The sequence below is a fragment of the Ciconia boyciana genome, chromosome 14 (genome assembly GCF_034638445.1).
Source record: "Ciconia boyciana chromosome 14, ASM3463844v1, whole genome shotgun sequence".
NCBI classification, from domain to species: Eukaryota; Metazoa; Chordata; class Aves; order Ciconiiformes; family Ciconiidae; genus Ciconia; species Ciconia boyciana.
This window is the reverse complement of record NC_132947.1, coordinates 4837676-4855246: the sequence shown is the minus strand read 5'-3', so window position 1 is coordinate 4855246 and position 17571 is coordinate 4837676. Positions and strand designations below refer to the sequence as shown.

Here is a 17571-nt window from a genome sequence, read left to right as displayed (position 1 = left end):
TCCATTTGCAGACTTGTTCCCCAAGTACAGAGCCAGTTACCACGGCTTAGAAAAGAGGGATGGCAAACTAGCTTGGGAAAAAAATCAATTTGCCATCAGATTAGAAATCAACTGTAAACATGTTGAAGAATTCTATTTTTTTTCACTACTGCTCTGCCTTTTCTTCACAATCTGTTGTGGTGTCAGACTTATTTTGACAATACTTGTAGAACTTGTCATATTAACAAAGTTATCAAACAGAGCGAGCACATGCATAGCAACAGCTGTAGTCCAGCAAGAGTCAAAATAACTGGCCATAGGTATTCACAAGGAAATATCTACACTGCACACTGTAGTTGCACAAATCCAAAATATCCCCAGAAGTCTCCAGAGTACTTGGAGTTTTATTTAAATAGTAACAACCGCAGCTGCCCTTCAACCTGGAACAATCTACTCCAAACTTTGGAATTTAGGACAAAAATAAAAGGAACAAATTTAGATTTTATATATACATATAAGGATTTATTTTTGCTACGATAGTGTCACTTGATTATTTCTATTTTTGTGAAAGTGCTTCATAAAAAAGGGTATACACGAAATTTAGTACAATGATGGGATTTATTTGATGTTATATAACAAACTCATAAATGCTTGTTTAAAAACAGAATAAACCCTATAATCCACTAAGACTGTAAATTGGTGGGGTAGGAACAATCTTTTCATTATTCGTGTCTACAGAGCTTAATACAATGAGGTCTCAGTTCTTCGCTAACATCTCTAGGTGTTAACACAATGCTATTAAATCTACTCAATAGCAAAAGATGCAGTCAGTGGATTTATGTGTCTCATTCCTTTGGAAATGTGTGAATCTAACAGAATAGTTTAATGGCCAGATTTTTCAGCTGCAATGTCTGATTTTGCACGTACATCACATAGTATGCATCTATTTATGCAAATTGATGTGGGATTTATATGCACAAAATATACATGCCTGAGAACTCCCATTTGTGGAGTTAAGCTGCATTCAGAAAGGAAAAAGATCATATTTGGACGCCAGGGTCACGCTGGAGGAAAATAGCAGGAGCCAGACTTAGCACTCGAAACCGCTGCTTTCCATTTTCAGTTTCCTGTGAAAACTAAACTGACTTAAGTTTTGCTTTCTGGCCCTGTTTTGATCTGCCTTTATTTTTACACCGGAAAGTCTCTCGTTTAGTGGAGTTAGCTTGATCTGCTACTGATGTAACCGCGGACTACACCTGCCATGCCTATTTTCGTCTAAGAAAAGAAGGGCCAGGCTCAGACTGGCTCACGTACACGGCTGAGGAGCTACTTCAGGCACTACCCATTTTTCTACCGGATCCCAAAACTGCCGTTCACCCAAGTTATTCTCTTCTCGGGAAGGCACCTGTGGTGCCATCCCCTCTTCCTGCCCGCGGTTGGACTAACGCAAGCGCAGAGCCTGAACCGGGGTGCTCGCTGACCCGCACCCCCATCCCCTGCCTGCCCAAAGCCCACCCAGGCACAAACTTCACAGCTCTGCAAACCCAGCTCTGCTGGCGTCGCGGCACCGGCCGCCCTGCGAGGCCTTTCCCTCCCAAACAAGGTGATAGTCAGCAGAGGCCCTTGCAGGCGAAGGAGCGGGTGCCTGTCATGGCGGGGCTGTGATTTCCCCCGGTGTCATTTTTTCTCTCTCCCGATATGCTGGTTTTTCTTCTCTGGATATATTAGTTTTTTCCTCCCCGATACGTTAATTTTTCCTGTAGATGTTCTACTCCCCCCACGTACTACCTTTTCCTCACAGCCTGGGCTACGCTTTCCTCACTGGATACGCCCATCGTCCCCTGGATCTATGTCTTTCCTGGGGACATGCTAGTTTTTCCTCACTGGGTAAGCTTGTTTTTCACCTGGACACGTTAGTTTTTCCCCACTGGGTACATCTTTCCGCTGGTTATGTTACTTTTCCCCTGGATATGCTACTTTTTCCTCAGCGGATACATCTCTCCCCTGGATACGCTGTTTTTGTTTCCCTGAATATGTTCGTTTTTCGCCTTTGGACATGTAAGCTTGTTCTCCAGACAGGCGAACCCCGGCTCCCGGGGGTTCCCCTGCGCGGCCGCGGAGCCGCTACTCCCCGCCGCCCGCCCTCCTCCCCGCGGAGCTCCGCCGGGTGCCGCCGGCGGCGGCGGCGACGCCCCCGAACCCCGACCTCCCCCCGCCGCGGCGGGGCGGTGCCTGTCACTTTAAGGCGGCGCGTGCCCGCGCGCCGCGGGGCGGGGCCTGGCGGCGGCGCGCGGCGGGCGCTTCACCTGCAGCCCAGAGCGGGCGCCGAGCGGCGGCGGCGGGAGCGAGAGCCGGCGGCAGCGACCTCCTGGCCCCGGCACTGCGCAGCGCGGCACCGGGCGGCCAGCCGCACCGCCACCGCCACAGCCCGGCGGGCGGGCGCCGCCGGGGCGATGAGGACCGGCTCGCGGGTGCTGCTGGTGCTGCTCCTTCCCGTCTGGGGCTCGGCGGCGGTAAGTGGGGCGCCCCGGGGGGGGGCGGGCAGGCAGGTAGGTAGGTAGACGGCACCTCCGGGCTCCGCGCCCCGCGGAGGTTCCGCTGCCGCTCCGCGCCCGCCGCCTGCGGGCACGGCAGCCGCGGCAACTTCGGGGTCGGGGCGCGGAGCCGGTCCGCGCGGCCGGGGTGGGTGGGTGGGTGAGGGTGCGTGAGCGGCGCCCCCGCAGCTCCCTGCCGCTTTCACCGTTTCTCCCTTTTTTTGTCATCGTCACGGTTTCAGTTATTATTTCTTAGCGCTGTCATTCGCTTTGAATCTCGTGCCTCGGCCATGCCGGCAAAACTTGCCGTCCGTGATGCGCCTCGCCAGATAAACTTCGGGGGTAGCGGCGCGTCCCGGCGGCGGTGCCGCTCCGCCCGCGGAGCCCTGCGCGCCCCGGCCGAGCCTCCGCGCCCCAGCGCGGTCGCGCAGCGCTGCCCGCTTCGTGCGAGGCGTCCCTCCTTTGCCGGCGCCGTGGCGGTGCCTTTAACTTTTATTTTTAACGAGCCCGTAAGCACACCGAGTGGGCCTGAACCGTGTTGGCGGCTTACGGTCTGAGAAGTTTGGGGGTTTTAGGGTTCCCCCCCCAAATCAAGGGATGTCTGCAGAACATCAACAAGCGCCTGAACGCGTGGCTGCAGTGTTACAGTGCGAGCGGGGCGGCTGCTGTATTTCGTGTTGGACTGGCTGCAGAAGCAAGAGCCGCGTATTTGTCTGCCTGAATCCCCCCGTGCCAAGTTGAATCTGTGAAGATGTCCCGAGCCCGGGCCCGCGGGAGGCTGGCGGGTGTGCAGGAGCGGCCCCGATGCGCTCTCATCTAGCGAGCGCCGTTATAATAACGGGGTGATTTCAGATTCAAAGCCTATTATCTTCAGTCAGACCCTTTGACATGTTTCCTAATGGCAACATCTTGCCAGCGACCGTCAGAGTCCACAGAGCCGCTGCCTCCTTGCGCTTCCCGTGCAGTAGCTGGCATCCGTCTCCCGAGCGTGATTTTTAGCAGAGTACGTTGGCTTGCTTTCTGCTTACTAAGCTCATCCGAAAGGACCCTTCGCTCCTCTTCCCTGCTGTCTCGCTCCGTAATGCAGCGTCGTCCGTGTCCGGGAGCGGCAGGGCCCCGCGGGAGCTCCGCTCCGCGCCCCGGGGCGGCGGGTGCGCGCCTGGAGTTGCACTTTCTCGGGAAGTGGCTCTCCCGGTCCCCGGGCTTCAGCCTGCGCTGCTGGGACCGGAGCTGTCGGAGGTGCAGCCTGCATCGCGCAGCGATGCTCCGGCTAGCCCTGCCGGCAGCCCGGGAGCGTTAGAAATCCCTCGCCACCAGCACTTGTTTGTGCATAAATCACCTGGCGCTTGTGAGGCATAAATCCCTGCCTTACGTGCTTTCGGTGAGTTGGTCGGAGCTGGGGTCTGGGACCCTCCTTTGCTGGGGAGCGCGTACTCCATCCCAAGCAGCCTGGACTACCGTGACCGGACTAACCTGTCCCTGTGGCAGGGGCTGGTTCCCCGCTGCGCAGTCCGAAGTTGCAGCAGAGCAGCTGAGTGTTAGCTGGGTGCTTCCCCCTAGACCCTGGCAGGTTGTGCGTGGGGCTGTGCTGTTTCAGTGGCACTGTTATGCTTTTGATTGGGCATCCTCTCCATCCCCTCCACTGCTGGGGCAAGTGCAGAGCCTGGAGGGTCACAGAGGCAGCAGAAGGCAAAGCCTTGGAGGCTGCTGCAGGGCGAAAGGGGAGGAAGGGGACTTCACCTGGCCACGAGCTCCTGCTAACTGGGGTGTTCCTCCTCCTTCAGTCCTGGGGCTTGCCCAGTTTCTCAATAGCAAAACTCAGTGATTTGGATGCTGCAACATCAGGCCTTTGCGTGGCTCCAGTGCGAGCACAGCTCGCCTTGATGAATTGCTGCTCTTTGTTTCCTCCCCTCTTCTGACAGTGCCCAGTATCCCAGCCTTCCTACAAACAATGCTCTCTGTTGTAGTCAGGCAACTATTTTCTGGCCCGTTTTATTTTTGCAGCTACAGTATGGATCCACTCCAACAGATAGGCACTTTAGCACAAGCGGTTTCTACTTGCACACTGCTTTCCTGTTCAGGTTTGCCCGTGCCTAAATACCTAGTCATTGGGTGCATAACATTTTCCCAAATGACAAAAGTCATGGTGTGTGTCTTTCCTTGTTTTGTTTTTGCAGGCACACAATGGGGATCTTACAGTTAGACCCACATGCAAGCCTGGCTTTTCAGAAGAAGACTACACAGCATTCGTCTCCCAAAACATCATGGAAGGGCAGAAGTTACTCAAAGGTAAGTGGAATAAAAAGCTTAATAGGTGCTGCAATGACTGTAGTTTCGGGAGGTGAAAGGAGGCTTAAAGATGCTGGGTTTGATGGTGAAATTGTCTGCGGAATTATGTTTGTAGGAGGATGAAACACTAAGTGGTTTACCTGAGCGCAGTTTTGAATATAGATGAATCATTCAAAGTCCGCGTGCTGTCTGCTTCAGGTGGATTGTTTCCCTATAGTATGCGAGGTCATCACTTCACTTTTAAGTCTCCCACTCCCACCCCATCTGAAGGAACTCTACATTTGATATTTTAGAAAGTATTTTTATGTATGAAATTCTAAGATCCTTAAATTATCTCTGCTTTGAAATGCATGATAAAGCAGACGTTGTTGTTGGAAATGTGGTAAACAAGCCTACAGACATTCTGTTCACAAATGTGGCATTCATTTTCATTACTGCCCCACTGACAACATGAAAACACAGACAAAAAGAAACTACCAATTAGCTTTATAGTAATTGCAGGATTATAACCACTTTTGTGATTGTAAACTCTAAGACGTCTTCGTAATCCAAATAACAATAGATTATCCTATGTATTGATCTGTCTCCCTTTCAAGTTAAAAATAATTAAACTTTATATTTGCATGATGTGGAAAATCATTGTTTTACTCCAAGAGCATTTTTGAAGATCAAAATCTGCTCCCCCTACACCCCCCCTCCCCGCACCTTCCTTGAGTTAAATCACTAACCATTAGTGGATATTACAAGTAGTTCTAAAAACCTAGTATATTGTGTAAGTTGGGGAGCACATCAGGACTTGATGCTCTCTTCAAGGGTTTAGAAACCCTTTGCTGCTTTCTCCTGAGTACATTTACTCACATGCATGTGTCTGCCAGAAAGCTGGGATTTCTGTCTTCCTCCAGAGCAAACACCTGCTCTGTTACTTTGATTTTTCTCGAAAGAGAGGGAGAGTTGTCAGTATTCTTTCTGGCTTCAGCAGAATCCAGGACTGGACATTTTTTCTCTACATGAGTTGGCAATCAGTTTTGTTTCTGAGCCCAGTTGTCTTAGTTTTTGCTGTTTAGGAATTCTCTTGACTGGCCTGGCATCAATTAGTAGAGGCTGTGGAGTTTATTTTTAGTTTGAAAGATAACCAAATAGGGATTTGACATAGGCAAGCCCAAGAATATAGCAACACATGAAGAGACCCAGTACCAATGGTTTACCTATTTAACAGCAATTTTTCCCAAACTTGCGTACCGTAAGGCTTTACAGGTCAGTCTGTAAACTGAGTAGATTTCATGCTTATTAGCTTTGGAAATTATTTGATAAACATTGTCCCCCCAATACTAGAAAATCATGTCATTAGTATACTTGCTTGGAGGAGTATTTTTTTGCGGTTTAGTGCTTGATAATTGTGCTGTGCCTTTCTGTAGGTGGACAATAGGGATGGAGCAGAAGGTCTGTTTAGAGGAGTTAGCTGGCAATGACTTTGAAGACAGCATAGTGGCTGCCTTTTCATTCCAGTTGCAACTGATAATTTTTAAATATGAAATTATATTTAGATAGGCTGTCAAGTTGATTTGAATGAAAATACATTTCTATTTAATTTTATCCTTTAGAGGCCAGTTGTAACCTGCCACTGATTTAGGGTTGAACTGGCCCTCAAGATATTATGTATGTATGCACCACTTGTAAGATTCATGGCCTGATAACATTGTCACGAGTTACGCGATTTGTAAGCATTTTGTCAAATGAAGGAGAAAGAAAAAAAAAAAGTGCAAATGCTGTGTTTGCTAATAAGTAAACTATCGTCTCTACACCTTTTAATCTACAGTCAAATACATGCTGCTGTTTATCATAGGAAACAAATATATCTAATTAATTTGTACAATAATGGGGGAGAAAATCTGCTGCATAAATTCTTCTTCGTGCTTGTGTTGTTCTTTATATATACTCTAGCATGTAAAATTGGTAGTTTTCCAGTTTAGGTTTAATTTTACTTCCTAACACTTGATATGTCTGAAGCATAAAATGTTTATCTCTTTCTTCCATCTGGGTGAAGTATTGTACAATAGTTCAGACCAAAAATGGGTTCAGATTGCTTACATTATCATGTTTGATAGATTGACATATGTACTGTTTCACACCATCTTACCACGCAAAGCTTTGCTGCCAGCTACCACCATCTTATTCATCAGCATTCAGTAATTCATCTTCAGGCCAAATGGGACTGCTTGCCTGAAAAACGTAGGTAGGAATTCACCTTTTGGTGCTTTCGTGGAACCGGGGGAAAAAAGTGTATATGTAGTTCAGATGGCTCTCGGGGGATTCCAGCGGGCAAACGTGAAGCCTTTACGCTGCATAATCCTCACTTTGTCCTTGGGAAGGACATGCGGGGAGTCCTGGGACAGTTTATACTGCCTAAAGGTTTGGTCATCGGAAATCGGGTAGTATGTAGACCTCAGCATGGTGGTGAACTTCAGCCAGCATTGGGAAGTTTAGATGTTATATGGTTCGGGGATAAGCTGTGTGGCAATAATCCCAGCGTTTCCCTTTTAGGCTTTATAATATCCAGCTCTCAAATGTATGCAGTGTTATGAATGTATGAAAATGAAAGTGCTTATAGTATTCTAGGTTTGAACCAAGTTAAACAGATAATGACTGCTTATAATTGACTTATTCCAATGGAAGTAGCTTAGCCTTAATTTGACAACAAGAGCTTTTACAGAGTCATTGTTTTATTACAAGTATGCCATAAACTATTAACTACTACTTTGTGGTTCATCTTATTTGCCTGAGTCAGCTCTCTAACATCCTCAAAACATACAGATTCTAGCAGAAGCTATTTGTTACACAGTAATTAACTTGTTTATGATAAATGGATGGGAGAAATGTCACGGCATTTTGTTTTATGTATAAATGAAAAGCATTTGCATTCTAAAAATTTCATGTTAATTAGACTTAAAATAGTTTTCCCCAGTAGTGCCACAAATACCACATATTGCACATCACTGCCAACATTGTAGCCTGATGATGGGGTATTAGCTGAGTTGATTTGTGGAGCCAGCGCCTTCCTTAGAAATGCTGTCCCTGCATCTCTTAATAAAAGTTAGTGGTCTGTGGTCTGTTATTTTTTGGTCTTTGTTTTTGTTTGCAGGATATTAAACTTAGTCTTGGTCACTGATGCGTGATAATGTTTAAAATAGGATCGTTAACTATTTTCTTCTTTAGCCTAAGGAAAGATCTCAAAGCTGCAGTATGGCAGAGGACAGTTACGGCACGGGTATCTTTTTCTCTTTGTTAATTATTAATGTTAACTTAAAATGGTGAGAACATTGGTCCTGAGGGGTGGGGAGCAATGATGTGCAGTACTGCACTGAAGGCAGTTCAGGCCTGACTGCGGGGATCTGATCCCTCAGTATTAACTCAGGTGTGTGGGAATGCTGATGGCTAGTGGCCTCTTGGGCAAAGAGGGGAATAAGGAGTAGGATGCTAAAAGTGATACGCAATATGATCTAAGGGGGGGTTGATACTCTTGATATTGGGTTTATGCTCTTTTCTATTTTTGTAAGATTTTTGAAGACTGTAATTAAAAAAAAAAAGACATTTTTCTAAATTTGAAATTCAAGTTTTATTGGCATGCTGTGAGACCGTGGCAACTGGTAGTGGGTGGAATGACATCACGGTGTTAAATGCATTATTTTTCCAGCCTAGTACCTTCACAGTTGTAGCAGGTCACCTCTCAGAAATACAGCTAAACAACGTAACTCGTAGCTTTCCCTACAGTCGGGAGACAACTTAAGAAGTTGAGATGTACAGCCCCTTTTTTGTTTTTCCGTGCATCTCTTCATCTGCAGTGATTCATGTTTCTGTTGCCCATCCTAAATAGTGCCTATACTGATGTAGCAGGATAGCTTCACTTGTGTAGGCAGTTACGTTTGGGTAGAAGCGTGTGGAAGCACAGTTTATTTTCATATGGGAAGATGAATAAACTGTGCCAGCATGTTCTGCTTTAAGCAAGTGTATGAAACCAAAGGTAGCCAAGCTTCATGCAAATGTATAAAACTAATTGCTTCCACGCTAGGATTTTTACTAGCATTATTTTTGGTGAAAAACAAATAAAGAAAATACATAAAAACTTTAATGAAAGACTTCTTTTTTCATAAGGATTCAGTATGGAGGCCATCTCTCATAAGTTTTTTAGAGGTAGGATGTTCTTCTTCATAGTCAAAGCTTTTTGTTCTCCCCACTGAGGTTTCAAAACCTCCATCCTATTCAGCCCCCTTCACCTCCAATAGTAAAACTTAGGAAGGCTGCAAATGCTGTGTAGAAAGTATAGAACAGATAGCCCAAAAACCCCCAACACTCCAAATCTTCGTGGGATAGTGTAGAAGCAAACATTAAATAAAAAAAAATAAAGGGGGCAGGGGGAAGAACCTGAGCAAGCCTTTGCAAACTATGTTTGAGTCTGCTTACTGGTAATTCCTGTAGTCGTAACTGTAGAGGTATATACTGTACCTCCTTTTGGAGGTAAATGTACCGTGTTCTTGTGGTTAAGGAGTGTGTTAGTGAAAGGTACTAACAGCTCTACTCGAAAATAATCATACAGCCCCAAAGCACCGCTGCATACATGAAACTTGGCCCCTGTGAAAGCATGAGACAGATCTTTCAGGAGGAATGCCATTAGCTTTGCTAAGTGCCCAGAGGGAAGGAGCGTGGCCCCGGGGTAACGAAGAGTAACCTGGAAAGCGAGCGTGCATCTGCGGTGTTGTGTGGCCCCGATATGTGAATTGGCTAATGGGGACATTCTCCATGTCTATACTTCTGGCTTCCCACTTTTCCTGTGTCTAGAGTCCAAAGAATACATAGGTACCCGGCTGCTGTTAATTTTGGTAGGAGTTTGGTTCCTAAAGGCTTCTGCAGGACGAGGTCTGCCTCTGAAGCGTGCTTGAGAGGATGCTCCATCCCGAAGGCATCCCGCCTGCGGCCGCAGGGCATGCAGGCTGCCGGCCGTGCCGCCTGGGCACCCAGTCGTGCCTCCATCTTCCGAGTGCCCTTTGGTATGTCGTGTGGGTGTTTTTCGGAAGCGAAGACCATGAGGAATGTTGGGATTTGTTCTGGTGTTTGGTGGGGTTTTTGGGCACCTCTTGAGGGTTGCTCGGTCCTCGTAGCAATACAGAAGCTCTGCTGCAGCCTGCTGAAATATCCAGTGCCTTCTCTGAGCTGCTCTGAGTTTAAAAGACAGACTTTTCCAAACATGCTTTCAGTATTTTCTGGTCCGTGATTCTGCATGAAAAGCAGTTACTGAAGTTATCGTACACATAATTAGCTTCACAGTTCCCTAATAAAATCTGAAAGTAGGCGAAAGTCCACCGGGAACCCAGAACTCTTTCCCTAACCTTTCTTCATTACTTTCGTGGAGGAAAAAGAGGCAGACAGACATCAGCTTACATGTTAAGCTTGTACATGCTCCAGTGAAGCTGCCTCTTGGAAAACACTTCTCGCATTCCACAGGACAACTTCTTTTAAAAGCAGTTTCTCTTGATGGGTGTGTTGCAAATCAAAACCATAATTTCAATCGAGTTCCAGGGGAGACCCCAGAAAGAGCTGCTGCAGATTGGGGAACTGCTGATGCGTATTTATTTTTTGATGTTATTCTTCAGATCTAACTTCTGACACAAAAATGATGTTTAGGATGACATTTTTATCTAAATAAAATTGCAGCTAATGAGACCATAGTAGTCAATAACACTCTGTAGAGTTAATCCCCTTACACTGTTTAATAACTGTATATATTGCTTTCTAGATCAGAGCTTTGAACCAAATTCCTCAAACCCAAGTAAAATTACTTTTTTCTGCATTCTGGGGAGCTAACTGATTTTTATCTGAATAAATCTGCTTCTCCAACAACAGGCTTGAAGCTTCTCTCTTTTTTCAGGAATTGTCTGTTAAAGGATTGCGCTGCTTCAAATTAGGCACTCTAAACAAATAGATAATAAGGAAGAAAATGAAACAACAATTTCTATTGAATAATTTATTCATTTCTTTATTTCTGCCTAGGCTTTTAGGAAATAAGCCATGTCTGGAACAGTATCAATTTGTGATTTATTGTGAAATACCTGTTGTTTTGAACTCCAAACCAATAATGTTAGGTCTTTTAAGGTTAGAAAATGTTAATTCTGAAGTCACTTCTTTGTTCAGAAACTGACTGTTGCTGACAGAGCTCATGAGCTCTGATCTCACAGAGCAGACGCTGAAAGCATTCTGGAAATTCTGGTTTTTTGCATGTGGTAAATGAAACTTATTTATTCTAGCAGTGAAGTATTTTCTTGCTTGATTTTCATTGACCTAATGCCAGTTCTCATCGCCTAATTTCATTGATATTTGTGTGCAAGCCTCATTCTGCCTTAATTTCTACCCTGGAAATGAGTATAATGTTTTTCTAGAGGTAGCTTATTCCATTGCAAACTAAAGCTGAAGTACTTAGTTTAACAGTAGCATGGGCCATGTGCATAGCTCATAGAATATCTTAGTAATATAGATAATACTTAAAAGTCTTATTTGAAGGGCAAGAAGAGATTAAAAGTACAGAGGATAGGATTTCATTGGAAATCTGCTTCTTAATATTTTTTGGTATAATAGAATGAATTTGAGTAACATAGGGAAAGAAGGGAGTTTCTGTTCGATTTGAGGTTAGTGGTATATTCAGAATTGGTGCCATTGCTGTATAAAACCTACTTTTTTATTTTTAGGCAAATGGAAATAGCAAGAACTAAGACCAGAAAGCGATGTTTGAAAAATAAAGACCAGTATTTGCCTCTGGGAACTCCAGTTCTGAATGGTTTGACGAGGGTTTTGAGATGAACCTGTGCCAGTGACTAGAGACCGATTTCTCCAGGACCCTGATCTTGAGCACTGCAATAGGAATTTATGGTGGCTTGAGGGACTCGATCTGTATCAGTTTTTGTGTATGTAAACCTTTTGTGCACTAGCCAAAGGTTCTGAAGGGTATTTGGCTTCGCTTTTAATTTTCCGTTTGGTGCTTAAATGACCCCCCCACTGTTGCTTTTTCAGGTAAAGCTCAGAAATGGCCTTGGCCAGCCATGCCATCAGAGGGTTTTCTTACTGCTCAGTATACTGTGATAGATTGTTTTTGATATTTTGCTTAAATATTTATTTATTAGTATTTCTGAAAAGAGAGGTTGAGAGAGCTAGGATTGTTTATCCTGGAGAAAAGAAGTCTCAGGGGGAGATGCTATCGTCGTGTATTTATCATCTACACCTCATGGGAGGGAGTAGAGACGATGGAGCCAGGCTCTTCTCAGTGGTGCGCAGAGAAAGGGCAAAAGGAAATGGGCACAAACTGAAATGCAGGACATTCCACTTAAACGTGGGAAGAAACTTTCAGCGTGGGGGTTGTCAGACACTGGAAGAGGTTGCTCAGCGATGTTCTGGAGTCTCCATCCTTGGAGATATTCAGAACCCAACTGGACGCAGTCCTGGAGCCTGCTCTGGCTGACCCTGTGCTGAGCAGGGGCTTGGACGAGACGCTCTGCAGAGGTGCTTTCCAGCCTCCGCTGCACTCTGATCCCGTGAAACACTTTACAGGTGAATATATGAAAAGGCAGAGCGATGAACTGAGCTTTTCTGCAAATACAGATCAAATAACTTTAAATAAAAACATTGCAACAGCCTGCAAAAAATGATCCTTACAGGGAAATTGTGTTTCTCTAACTTCTTGGAAGCGTAACCTCTAAAGAGAGAATAATTGAAACACCAGGGACCAGCATTCTGCTGTTTGCTTCCATTAATGTCCAGACTTAACTTAGGCATAGTTTGTCTCCTGGTGTAAGGAAATGTTACACTTAAATTCAAAAACCTCTTGGTTTCCTCTTTATTTTTAGTAGAATAAAAGGAGAACATACCGAGTTTCTGTTTTCCCAAAATGCTTGTCATTAGTACTGGCTGCTTCACTTCTTTCAGCAGAATCTTTCCCAAGCGAGTTTTCTGCAATATAAAAAATGGTTGGGTTCAACAAGATTTCTTTTTGCCACAGGCTTTATGATTTTTCTTGCTTACATTCATTGTCCCTAATTTATTTATTAATTTTGAACTGCAGTTGCACAGAGGGAGAGAGAAGTGGCAAATGTTCTGGCATATGGGCTGCACTGTCATTGGAAACAGCGACTTTCAGCCGCTCTTGCTGCCCCGTGCCTCATGACCCCAGGCTCCAGCATCTCTCTTTGCCAGCCTGTTTAGATTCCTGCTTTCTGCTCCCTTCCAATAGAAAATTTTAATTATTTTTTGCTTTGCCCTTGCTACTTGCCTGCCACTGTTCCTCATCACTTGCCAGCATTTTGTAATAGAGAGCCAGTGGCAGTAATTCAGCACAGTGCTAGTTATGCTGTGCAATAGCTGCTGCTCCGAGGGGTCACATAAGCTACAGCCTATTAACATTAGCATGGTAATAACAGCCACTATGTGGAACGCACAGTGGGAATGTTGGAAGCTCCTCCAAGGACCCCGAAGATATGTATGGGCCACCCATGAAGGAGGGAAAAAAAAGCCCTTTCTGCTTTGAAATGAGCCAGTCTGTGTGGTTCATTGATACCCGGCAGCACTGCAATCATTAAGGCTATTACTATGCCTATTATAAATCACAATTTTGTAGCAGTTCATAGATTAGTCACAAAAATTACTTTTAGTCTAAAATTTTGTTATACTGAGTTTGTCTAGTAGCAATTCCAATCCTTATTAAATAAAATTGTCTTTAAAATAATTATGAATATGGCAATTATCCAAAGATAAATAGTCAAGATACAAAAATTGTTCCATACAAAGCTGTGTATCAGCCCGCTCTGTCGGTTCGTGTCTGGAGAATCGTAAAAAGGCAGGTCAGTGAAACAAACATTTGTTACTTCACCGTGTAGCAGGAAAAGTATATTGGGATTCTTGGTATATGAAGTAAAAACATCAAGAAACAAGCTTGTGAAGTTGTTAGAAAATAAAGAAGTGGTTGCACTTGAAAAAGTGCAAATCAGGACTCGTTTAAAGCATAAAACTTAATAACCTGTTTGTTCCTGATATAGTCAGTGGTGATTAATAGGTAACTCTCTATAAATCAACCCTGAGTGTTTGATATCTGCCCTGTAGTTGCTTCTGGCCGTACAATTTTTTTCGAGAAGTCTCACTGATTTCCCTGAGAGCTGTTTGTGATATTACCTGGACCTGCTCGTGCTCGTTGCAATCTGTTCGTTGGTGTTTCATGGACTCATAGAAAAACAGGGCCGGAGGAGCTCAAGAGGATGTCTAATGCACGCTCCTTCCTCAAGGCAGGAGCAGCTCCTTTGTAATAGGTTTGTCCCCGGTGTGGTCTTGAACATCCAGTCGTAGGGCCCACAGCCAATATAATATATTGCTTCCCTTTCTTTCCTTTGCGTTTAAGCTGAAGCTCTCTTGATGCAATTTAAACCTGTTGCTATTTGTCTTATTTGTCATAGACACAGAGAACAGTTGTTGCTTCCCTCCCCCCCACAACGCGTTTGAAAATATTTTTTCTTTCAGCTTCCGTAGGCTGAACCACTCATTTGTTCCCTTTCATGTGTCGTGCCTGGGCTCCCTTCTCCGAGCCCTTATCTCTGCTACTAGCTTGATGCCCCAAGTTGATCTGACTATGCCAGCCAAGTCTCGCAGCGCTGAACAGACAAGGAGGATTACTTTGCCTGTTTTGCAGGCAATACTCCAGTTGATTTATCTAATGTGATGATTGCTTTTTTCTTAACAGTATGACACAGTTGACTCATGTTCAGCTTGTGATCCAATATAACCTCCCACATCGTTTTTTGAAGAACTGCTACCCTACTCATATGTGTGGTTGATTAATCCTGCTGAATTGGGTTACCTTGCTCCTCTTCTATTGAATTACTTTTTTTTTTTTATCAGCCTGATCTGAGTTGTTAGGATTGTTTTGAATTCTAATCTTGACCTCCAACGGAGTTGCAGTTGCATCCTGCTTTCGTATCATTTGCAGATGTAACAAACATATGCTGCATTCCTTTATCTGTTCTGTTAATAAACGCATTGAACAAAACCAGTTCCGAGCAGACTGTTGCAGAGCCCATGTGATAGAGCCTTCTGCTTTGACCACGAACCATTAAAACTTATGCTCTGGGTGAAGTTATTGAAATAACTACAACTAAAATAGTGGCTTGTAATCTGAGCCTTTTATGTTTTGATGTTGTATATGTGGGATCTGTGGGAACACAAATCCAAATGTCTCCATTTCTCATTACTTTTCCTGGCTTTTATGAGAGTTACAAACATTGGGATCTTTGAATTTTCACCATCTCGAAGCATTCCAGATTAAAAGCCTAGGATAGGCTCAGGCCAGTTAAATAAAATGTTGTTGCTGTTGGAGGGGAAGGGCTGTTTCAGTTCTCTGTCCAGTGTTGGACACACTGAATTTGTGGGGTTTTTGAATGCCCCAGCTCAGCTGCTGGCCAGCACCGGTGGTCGTTTCCAGGCTGCAGGACGTGCCTTTCAGGCTGGTTTCCCCCGAGTCTCTACTGCGGTCTGCTCAGGAGAAGACGTTTTTCTTGAAGGAGCTGTTACTAATCCCAACGTGAGCAGAAAGAACGGGATTAAATTAAAGCTACAGTAGTAAATGGGAGTGTTGTACCTGTACGTGGAGCATGGACTCTTCGGTATAGTCTGTTGTCACTGTACTGATGGTTGGGGATTTTGACCTTTGCCGTGTCCCGTTTCCCATCCTGTGAACTGTGTCTGATCTTGTAATGTGTTGAGGGCAGATGTTTGCTCTACACAAAATAGTAAGTATTGTACTGCCTGTTTTTATCATATTTGTATTATTCATAAAGCTTATTAGAAGGCCCAGCCCACACTTAAATATTTTACTGTTTAGTATCTCTGTTTAATTTTGCCTGTCATGCCTGTGTGTTTTGGGTAGCTGAAGCAAGCCAGATGCATGCTGATCTCTGTGTTAAAGGAAGAGACTCCCTCTGCTGATAAGATCTGATTCTGGAGCATCTCACTTCAGGGGGGAAAAGAGAGTAGGGCTAGTGGATTTCCAGATGGAAAATTATTTATAGAGTATTTTCCCCTCAGTGAAAGTGCTTCCCTGGGGAATCAGAAAAAGTCATCGTTTCAGGTCCTGTATGCCTTGCTACTTGTCTTTCAGGAGCCTAATTATTGCTGGCTGGTTGCTTAGCTCCCTTGAAAACAGAAGGTTTACACAATTACACATGAAAGGCGACTGTTTTGCTCATCTCCAGGAGCTTTAAATATTTTTATTTTGTGCCTGAATTATTTGGGTGAATTATTCTTTTGTTTATTTATCTTTTCATGGGCTTCTGAACATTTTTCAATTGATTCAATGTCCTTTTGACCCTCTGTAGAAGATAAAGAAATGTGGGTAAATGGCATTAAAAAAAAGGATTTTTCATTTTGTTTGGGTTTTTCCTTTCCTGTGGAGAGAAGGGATAGGTTGAGGATGAAGACAGCTATGTGTACGGTTGCTTGGACAAAGGAGAAACTGTAGGTCATGGTAAGATTTGGGGTGATGAAATCTCCTTCAAGGATGGCAGCTATCAAAAATGTTTGGATTGCACCCAAAAAATTTCCCTATACTGTGTACAAACTACAAAAAGAGACCCTAATCAGGAAAAGTTTAATGATCTCTAGATTGCTAAACTCTGGATGCTTGTTCAAATAACTGAATAGTAGATTGATTATCTCTGTGCAAAGTTTAGTGAAAGAGGTGGTTTTTTTTTTGTTTGCCTGGAGTTTGAGACGTAAGAAGAATTGAAAGTTAAAAGACTGGTTGCTATACCTGATAACCAGCAAGCTACTCCAATCATACAGGATGGTTTTGATACCTCCTGACTAGAAGAAACCCAAGTAGAAGGGTTGTGTGGGGCAGTGGGCAGTTAGAAATGTTGGGTTTTGTGTTACACATAAAATAGAGGTTTAATCCCATACTGATCACTGAATACCTGTTGCACAAGTCTTTGCAGGAATTCCTGTGAGTGGTGAATAATTAACTGTGGTGTTTTGGCAAAGCTCAGTGCAAATGATGCATTTCACTGGAATGAGTTTTCCTAGTATTTTCAATAAAACAAAGTTTTATTTTCCCTTTCTGCTGTGAATTGAGGCATAATGTTAGCTGTATCCTGTTAAATAGCAGCAGAATTGAGCAATAGTGGCACAGCTGGTTTTACCTTTATAATAATATAGAGCAGGTTTCATTGCCTGGGAAGACATGATGACGAAGCAAAGTTCTGTTAATGCAGCAGTAGTGTCCTTTGGCAAAGCGACTGTAAGAGGGAGAGTTTAACATCTGTGGAATGGGGTTGGTCCTGGAAAAAAAAATAGAAAATTAAAATGAGGGTGGGTGGGAAGAAGAGATACTGCATGCTGAGTGCCAGGAGACTTGGGACCCCACAAAACTGCTGGGCCATGGTTCACGTGGGGTCTGGACAACTCCAGAAGTGGTGCGTATTATGGAGACCTAAAGAGAAGACACAATTTCCACCATGGCTTACTAACAGTCCAAGTGATTTTTTTCAACCTTTCATCTGCATTGGGGTCCCTTGTGAACAGTCTCTGATTGCAATATATGTCTCCACCTCCAAGAAAAATTTGTAGGGAATCCACACGCCAAGAAACCTACTGTTCTTAGGACAGGTGTCCTGAAAAAGGGGGAGGAAGAGAGAAAGAAAAGAAAAAGAGTAATAATAAAAAAAAGCTCAAGGTTATATACCAAAATCAG

General features: G+C 44.3%; 1 protein-coding gene across 1 annotated transcript in view; it reads left to right on the top strand.

Annotated features, from left to right (window-relative positions):
- Nucleotides 1-2432: 2432 nt before the first annotated feature.
- The window catches only part of CDH4 (cadherin 4), a 468294-nt gene continuing 453155 nt past the window's right edge, over nucleotides 2433-17571 (top strand). The window contains exons 1-2 of the mRNA XM_072879088.1: nucleotides 2433-2492; nucleotides 4691-4802. Coding sequence (XP_072735189.1) covers nucleotides 2433-2492; nucleotides 4691-4802 — 172 coding nt within the window. The remainder of the gene's footprint in view (nucleotides 2493-4690; nucleotides 4803-17571) is intronic.